Genomic DNA, 8,897 nt, shown 5'->3' with positions numbered 1-8,897 from the left:
CCAAAAATCTCCCACCCTAGACAAAACACCGAAAACGAAGTTTTCTACACAAGAGAAGAAAAGAAACGTGGCGAGACAGATCGAGCCAACCACACCCCCAACAACACACACACACAACGGTGCCCATCCCACCCGGCTGCGCTCTCCCGCCCCCATCTCCTCGCCCTGGGGACAGCTGGCAACCCAGCGCGGGACCAGACACAAAGCGGATCAGCCTGGGGGAGGGGGCCGACCGACCTGCCGGACTCTCCTTCCAGCACCAGCCTTCAGCCACCCCTCCCTTAGGACCCTGCGGACACCACGCCCCGCGTCCACGCCCTCTCCTCAAGCCCCCCCCCCCCCCCATCCTTAAAAAGAGGAAAAGTCCCTGACCCGGCGTCCCAGGGCCAGAAGACCTGCCACAGGGAAGCCAGTGGAGACAACCCGACCACAGAGACTGACATCGCGACAGGACCCGCCCCTCTGCCTCCACCTCTCCCGGACCTCTGCTGCTCCGCCGCCCCGCCAAGTGCTGGGGGCCGGCGCGGCTGTCACGCTCCAGCAGGGGGACCCTCGGCTACGCAGTCAGCTGGCGCCCGCGTAGATGGCGAGGAGCCCCCAAGGCCTCCTGATGCTGCTGCTGCTGCACTACTTAATGGTCGCCCTGGACTGTAAGTCTCTGGGGTACCTCAACCCCGCCACCCTCTTACTCACCCTCGAGTCCCGCTATACCAGCCTTCTGGGCACTTGCCGGCAAGCGGGGACGCTCAGGGCTGGGGCTCTGCCACGGGGCACCAGGTTTTACACTCTGGGAGCACGAAGGGTAATCCGGATACAGAAAGGCTCTGGGCGGGGAGACTGAAGTCTTGAGTGTCTTGTAAAAAGTTAGTGTCAGGTTTTGCCAGTTTAAGTTGAAGAAAATTAAGGGTCCCTACTAGAAGATTCTCATCTTGTAAAGTTGGGGTAAGTTTTCACAGACACAAGGACGTGATCAGAATGCAAAACTCATAAAGTATTCAAGATGCAAAAAGCCCAAGAAAGATGGCATCCGGGATTGGCGCAGGGCACTCTTAAGTACCAGCGGCCAAGTGGTCAGTGGTGGAGTCCCGACTGTGCAGGGAAGGTGTTTGTGAAACACTTTAGGGGCCAGGGTGAGCAAAAGTTCGAGGCTGCTGAGCCCCAGAGGTAGCTTTTAGCCTCTCCGCCTGCAAAATCTAGTTAGAGAAGTCTTGTCTGGCCACTCTAGCCAGCTGCCGTGTCCTCAGGGGACATCCGGCCAGCGGGACGATTGTTCGAAAGGCTCAGGAGATGAATGAGTGAGCTGGCAGCTGGTGTAGCAGGGAGATGTCCCAAAGCCAGTTTCTCTGGATGCTTTTAAAATGGATTTGCACGAATAGCGGACTCATGTGATTTGAAATTTGATTTTGTTTTCTTCGCGTTAACTTTTTAGGAAAATGGAGAAAATAAGGATACATTTTAAGTGACATGGTCTTGGTGTTATTCTTTTTTTTTTTTTAACTTTTTGTTAGTTTTGTTTTTTAATACCCCACATGTTTCCTTTTGTTTGGTTTTGTTTCCTTTGAGGAGGGGAGACGTGTTTTTGTTGACCTTCAAGTTCTAATCACAATACTCACAATAAATTATTTTGCCTGATGAATGTCTTAACGCTGCCACACTAAGGCTTTTGCTCAAACTCCCTTAACCCCAGCCCAAAGTGGTGGGAGCTCACAAAGCGGTGTGTCAATCAGAGTGCCTGCTGTCTCAGGGAAGACATGGCAAACCAGGAAGCTGAAGATTCACAGTGAAACCTTTATGCATTTTGAAATATCAGCTGGTATCAAACGGAACACACGGGGGTTGAGAGGTAACATACTCACAATGAAAATGAGCAAGAAAGCTGGGATCTGGAGGAAGTTAACAAAACCCTGCTGGCAAAGTTGTGTGTTCCTCTGAGCTCTTAAATCTCACTTTAACAGGAGTGTGAACTGTGGTGTAAAATTGCTCATTAAAAAAAACAGAAATAGTTTTTCCTCTGTTATTCCCGTTCAGTCATCAAAGAAGAAACAATAGGCGCTGTTTGAAATTGTCAAGAACTCAGAAGCAAGCAAAGGCTTACTCAATGGGCAGAATGTTCTCTTTCACTTCTTAGCTTTTTGTGGGCTCCACTAATCTGAATACTTGTAAGGAATGCTTGGGAACCTTTTCCACACTATTTCCATACAGAAAGTCTGGCATTTCATGGGTGTTTCTTTCCTTTTAATGGGTTTTCAACATTTAAAAATTCAAATTTTAAACAAAAAAAAAACTACATTAGTATAGAAAGTTCCCATCTATCCCATACCCAGTTGCCACCATTGCTGTCCTATTATAATGTTGTCTGGAACACTCTGCTCAGGTTTTTTTCATTTCCGCGGAATGTTCTTTTCTGTTCTGGTATTCCGGAAACATTGTGCTTAATAGCCATGTCTCTTTACCCTCCTCTTGGCTGAGGCAGTATTTTAGGCACCTCTTGTTTGTGCTGGTCAAGTATTCTGTTAGATTGTCTTCAACAGGTATATCTCAGACGCTTCCTTTGTGGTTAGATGAGGTTATGGGACTTTTAGAGGAAGAGCACAGAGCAAGTGTATATTCCTTCCAATCATAGCCCAGGGAGCATGTTGACAGGGTCTGCCACTGTTGAGATTAACCTTCATTGCCTGGTGGAGGCAGTGTGTGTTCTCCACCTGTTGTCCTCATTCCCATTCTTTAGAGGAGGCCAATATTTGCAACTCACACTCAAGAAAGGAGGCTAAGGTGGTGATACTGGACTATAATTTCAGCACCCAGACACCCAGGCGGGAGGCAGGAGGCTCATTCAAGGCCATACAAGATTCAAGGCCAGCCTGTGATTATGGCGTGACTATCTCCAAAAACAATCCAGAAATAAGGTGGGGGTGGAGCTCAGAGGTAGAAAAAGGGGTTGGAAATAAGTACTTGTAGAACATGAACATATACACACATATGAACATATCCGTGCACGCACAAGTACACACACAGGAAGGAGCGTGGATTTCACTCCTTCAGGGTGATATTTCCTCACACATTACTTGGGATTTGTATCCATCACAGATATGTCTTCTTGAATTTCTTTACACATTTACTTAATCACTTATTTTAATATCACCGTGAGCTTATTAACAAGTATGTAAATAATATAGATTTAGTTGATAATATAATAGCATTTTTATTAAATAACTAGAACATCTCTTATCTGTAATTTTTAAATATTCCTCTCAAATTTAGCTGTACTGCTCCTTTGTCCCAATTCAACCATGTATAATTACAATATCATGCTTATCAATTCTTTCTACTATCAGTCAATTGCTACTATACTTCACAGTAATCTAAAGAACTTTTGTTATGACTTTTTAAAGCATGAATTCAACATCATTTATTAATGTATGGATATTCACTTTTGTATTTAGTTGATCAGCTACTGTAACAAAGCACCTAGGATAATCATATTAGAAAGATCAAAGGTTTGTTTTGCCTCCCAGTTTCAGTGGTTTCAATCTATGCCTGGCCTCTGCCTTCGCTGCAGTGTTGACATAACACGTGGGGAACAAGAGAAACAGAGTTCTGCCCAAGAAAGAACCAAAGGAGAGGAAAGAGGAAGGTTCCTGTTTCCCAAGGCCACACCACCCATGATAGAACATCCAGGAGGCCTCATCTCCTGAAGGTTTACCACTTCCCAATACTGCCACAGGGCAAGACCAAGTCTTTAGAGAATATGTGTCCAAACTCTAAACAGTTAGACTACTTTCCTTCTCCAGTGGGACAGAATGTCTTTGATCTTTGACTGCCATTCTTATGCCCATTACTGAACAAAGTATCTGGTTCATTGTTCATGTGAGCATGTATCTGTTGATCAGATGATACCTTGGTCCATTCAGACTGCTATGACAAAATACCATATACTGGGTTGCCTATAAACAAGTATTTTCTCTCTCACACAACTACAGAAGCTGGGAAGTCTACAAATAAGGCAAGAGTATTTCCAGTATTTCTGATGAGGGCCCAGTGTTTGGTATATATGTATTCCTCATGGCATCCTCAAGAGGTAGAAAGGACAGGGAAGCTCTCTGGGGACCTGTTTTATAATCTCCTTTGCAAAGGCTCCCTCTATGGCCTAATCCCCTTCCAACAGTTCCGTGTCCTAATGTCATCTGTTATGTTGGTAATCAGGTTTCCACAAATGATTCTGGTAGACACCAGCATTAAGACCATAGATTGGGATGGAGATGAGGTTTGGGAGATAGACATAATTTGTGTGTGTGTGTGTGTGTGTGTGTGTATACATATATATATATATACACACAAAGTGTATAGAGTAAATTAATGATTATACTGTAATCATGAAGCACCAACTTCGTGTTGAGTGAGCAGAGAGAGTGTCAAGTGTTTCTGTAAAGTGATAGCTGTTATTTCTAAACACAGGAGAAATGGAATGGGTTTTTGGCATTGGGAATGGGGCTCTCGTGGGTATTGGGATCTCTTGGAGAGCACTTCCTGCCTCTTAACAGGCTGATTGCAGCTGAGTCTTCAGCTGTGCACTGGAACCCTAGCCAGCCACAGCCTGAGACTGCAGTCTGTCCTTAAGTGATCAGGGCTATGGTAAGAAAGAGAGGTCTGGATATGTCATAGACTCCAGGGGACCAGTGACGGGAAACTTCTGCCAACTGTAGACATTGTCAAGAACGAAACGTCATGATGGACTGGGTGAAGATAATGGTTTGAAACTGGTACAGTTTCAATTACCTAAAGAACATAAAAGCCAAAATGGGAATTTGCTGGTGGACCTGACTACCATTTAAAAACTCTGTCAGATAATGCATTTCAAAAAGTCTCAAACAAAAGCTTCAGCCTTACAGAGAACATTGAGTTTTCCTTGGCCAAGAATGCTATTTATCCTTTTATCTGTGCATAAGGAATGGAGCCCACGGGAGAGTGTGGGTGTGGACCACCCACGACTTCCTTTGCGCTGGATTTCCCCCTAGGGACTTGTCAGTGGGCAATAGGTAAGAACTGACATCTTTCCCCCCCCCCAAAATCAAAGACCACCAGGGTTCTGTTGAGGTTGTCGTATCAGATACATGTGTTTGTGTGTATGTCTGTCTGTTTATCTGTCTGTCTGTCTCATCACATGGTGTCAGTGGTAAATTTCTGAGCCCATTCTCTAGAACTTGTAGAGGAAGGTGAGGGTGAATTTAGAGAAGAGGAATTATGGCTGGGTCAAGTGTTTCCTCTGGAAAGCTAGGAAAGGAAGTCTTAAAACTGAGCACTGCTTTCTCAGAAGGCCTTGCTGTGTTCAAGTAAAGGACTCAGAAGAGTAACCCAAATGATGCGTAGTCTATTGCTGTGCAAACAAATGGCCATACCAATGCAACACCAATTCATTATGTTAGTGCTCTGGAAGTCTGAAATAGACCGCACTGGGATAAAACCAAGGTATCAACCAGCAAGAATCCTTCTGGGGGTCCCAGTAGAGAACCTGTTTTTCAGCCTTGTCCAGCTTGTAACGCAGGACAGGACCCATCCCTCTACCTTCAAAGCCAGCAATACCAAGCTGCTTCTGTCTCCGTGACTCTTGCTCTTCTGCCTGTTTCATCTGAGTGATACAAGCTAATGTAACCAATAGGTCAATTAATCAGCAATATGAATAGCCTTGATTCCTATTGATAGTATAAAGTAATGAATATGTAGGTTGGGAGAGTAGGATACGGACATCTGTGGCCTTCTGGGGTGTGGTCAGTGTCACGGTCAAGAACATCTTACAAAGGAAGCATATAGGCTGTCGTTCGTGGTTATATAAAGCTATATTCTTGCTTTGCCTTTGGCTGTATGGTTTAGTAGTAAAGAACATGTACTGTGGGGGCTGGAGAGATGGCTCAGTGGTTAAGAGCATTGCCTGCTCTTCCAAAGGTCCTGAGTTCAATTCCCGGCAACCACATGGTGGCTCACAAGCATCTGTAATGAGAAGAAGGTGCCCTCTTCTGGCCTGCAGGCATACACACAGACAGAACATTTGTATACATAATAAATAAATAAATATTAAAAAAAAATAGTGGCAGAGTTCATTCCCCACTGACAGCAGTTTCTTAAAAAAAAAAAAAAAAAAGAACATGTACTGTGGGCCAGTGTGATAACTTGGACAAGTCTGATCGCTTGGGTTTGATCTCTAGGACTTAAAGTTATAGAGAAAACTAGCCCCCAAAGGTGGCTTCTGACCGCCACATGCATGTGCACCCTGCACAATAAGAAATCAGTGTTTAAAAATACGCCACAAAATGTTCTGTGACGCCAAACTCCCGTGCTTACTCCCCAGCTGGGCGACGTGGTAGCAATTATTTAATTTCTGTCTCAGTTTACTCATCTGTGGCAGTGATAATCCCTGTAATGATGCTGACCTTATAGCAGTTGAGGGAGAATTAAGTGTGTTGGTGCAGAATTAAGTGAGCTGGCAGCCAGCCCTATTCTATTATACACGTGTGATCAGTTAAGGTTACATTTGGAAGAGGACCTACTGGGTGGTGTGTGGAGAATGCACAAGTGAGGGGGACTGTCATGTTGGCAATTGCTTCTATAATCATTTCTTAATGGCTTTTAAAAATATACACAGTTGATTACACAAAGTTATAGTCCCACAGAGAATTGTCTTATATTTGAAAAGCAGTTAAATTTAATGAGGGACTTGATAAATTATACTTGGATTTCTATGATTCTCCCCCCTCCATCTCTATCTCTCTTCCTCTCCTTCCCTCTTCCTGTTTTGAAATTAAACCCAGCACCTGGTGCAAGCTAAACTTTCACTCCACCACTGAGCTATTTCTCAAAACCCTAAGTAATTTAGAAAGAAACTGTCTGCAGTCGACATATTCAACTTCTTGTTCAGATACACAGCATTCACTCTTTGGTTACTATTTACCTTCCTTCAGTTTTGTTCCTTTTCTCACCCCTGGGTTTATCTTTCTTCAGCATTTGTTTGTTTCTGAATTTCCCTGAGTTGCCACCCTCAGGAAGGTTATTTTAGTTTATATTATACATTGAATAGTCTGCCTTTGTCTTTCTTTGTCTCTCCTCTCCCTCCTCCCCCCATACACATAGGAGAGTGAGACAGAGAGAGAGAGAGAGAGAGAGAGAGAGAGAGAGGGAGAGAGAATATGAATGTCCACACATTTAAAGACATAAATACATGTCTCCTCTGCTCAGCTGGCAAGCCTACTATACTCCAGCCTTTGGATGGGTCAGTGAGTGGGTTAGAAGTGTTTTCTGCTCTGAATTGTCCTACAGTTTATGAGAAGCTAAACAAAGGATGGCCCTGACCCAGTCCTGTGAACTGTTCAAGAGTACACTCTTCGCTGTTCACTGTCTTGGCTCCAAAGTCCTGAGCAAGAATCCTTGTGACCTCAACTGACAGGAAATCTGGCTCTTTATTGGAATCTCTGCCCCACCTCCCTCTCCCTCTCCTCATTCTTCCATCACTAGCACCCAGTTTTGAATTAGTTGTGTAAGGTTTTGTTCTGCTTTGGTTGTCAACTTTTCCCTTCTCCAGAGGGACAACTTATCTTTTAGAAACTGAACTCCTTTATATGAAAACTTTCACTGCTCAAAACTCAGAAACTTTCTGAGTACTGACATAATCCCAGAAGTAGAAGATTCTTTTGTGGCCACCAGTACAAGGAAAATATTGTATAAATTACCTTCAGGTTACAAGAGCCATATAGAAACAGATTTTATATTGAGACTTGGACCCTTTCCCTAGAATATCGTATTATGTCTGTACATAATCCAAAACAGTGATGGTGCCAAGCCATCCAGACAAAGCTGTATTCGGCCTGTAGAGAGGAAAGACACCACTTCTCGTGCCCTTCTGGCTTGGCGTGTCCAGTGCACTCGCTCTCAAGTCTGCGAAAGTGTTTTCTCTGTTCTCAGAACCTTTTCACATCACGAGGACCTGTGGAATATTTTACCACAGACAGAACCAAACATAAAAAAGTAAGACTCAAAGAATTAGATAATCAATATGTGAAATGATAGACACGTGGTAGAGCCACATAGTGTGGAAAGGGTACAGAAGGAAGCCAGGCCCCCTTTGCAGCCCTTGACTCCTGTTGTGTGACCCACCGGTAATTGCTCGTGCGTGCTTAGCGGCATACAGTTCCAGAAAATAGAAAACAACCATTCCGGTGAAATATGACTATATCTGTGTAGTTTCTTTACAAATGAGGGAGACAAGCATTGTGCCACACACTGAGACAGATTGCCATCAGTTCTAGGTCATTTTGGGTCACATAAGGCGTTCTGTGCCAACTGGGCTCTCTATTGAGACCATCTCTCAAAACAAAAAGTTAGAAATCAAAGTTTGCTGCTTTGCATCCTCCAACAAGTGTAGTGTGCTAGAATGCATGTAGCGCTCTCTCTACTGAAAGTTCATTTACTAGTAAAGACGTCCCTCTATACAGTCAGGTCTTACACTTGCGACCCAGGATAACAACATAGAGAAGCCTTGAGAGATTGTATGCCAAAATGCAACAATCTCCTAACAAACCAAGAAGCAATCTCCTAACAAAAGCAAATAATGGAACAGAGTAATTAACAAAATTGAGGAAAATAGACTTCCAAACTACTGACCAAGGCTAAGGAGGGAAAAATGCCAACCTAGATCTAATTAGAAAGTCCAGAGAAGGTGTGTGCCAGACCCACAGAGAACACCAGCTACAGCTAAGATTCACAGACAAGGGCAAATGGCTGCTATTTAAAGAGGCCAGAGAAGAAGTAATGACCACAGATAAAAAGGGAACATGGGGAGCCGCTGGGAAAGTGCTAATTTCGAAAGGGAGAGTGGTGTTTATGTTTTCGAAGCGGCTCTAGAGGTATTT

General features: G+C 44.1%; 1 protein-coding gene across 2 annotated transcripts in view; it reads left to right on the top strand.

The window, feature by feature from the left end:
* Nucleotides 1-336: 336 nt before the first annotated feature.
* Nucleotides 337-8,897, top strand: part of Jam2 (junctional adhesion molecule 2) — a 56,363-nt gene continuing 47,802 nt past the window's right edge. The window contains exon 1 of one of the 2 annotated variants that reach the window (XM_041678654.1): nt 337-650. In XM_041678654.1, coding sequence (XP_041534588.1) covers nt 584-650 — 67 coding nt within the window. In that variant the 5' untranslated portion in view covers nt 337-583. The remainder of the gene's footprint in view (nt 651-8,897) is intronic. The other variant, XM_041678653.1, reaches the window with a different exon arrangement.

The sequence above is a fragment of the Microtus oregoni genome, unplaced genomic scaffold (genome assembly GCF_018167655.1).
Source record: "Microtus oregoni isolate MIOR12 unplaced genomic scaffold, Mior012 000030F_ref0000283, whole genome shotgun sequence".
NCBI classification, from domain to species: Eukaryota; Metazoa; Chordata; class Mammalia; order Rodentia; family Cricetidae; genus Microtus; species Microtus oregoni.
This window is presented reverse-complemented; position numbering and strand designations above follow the sequence as displayed.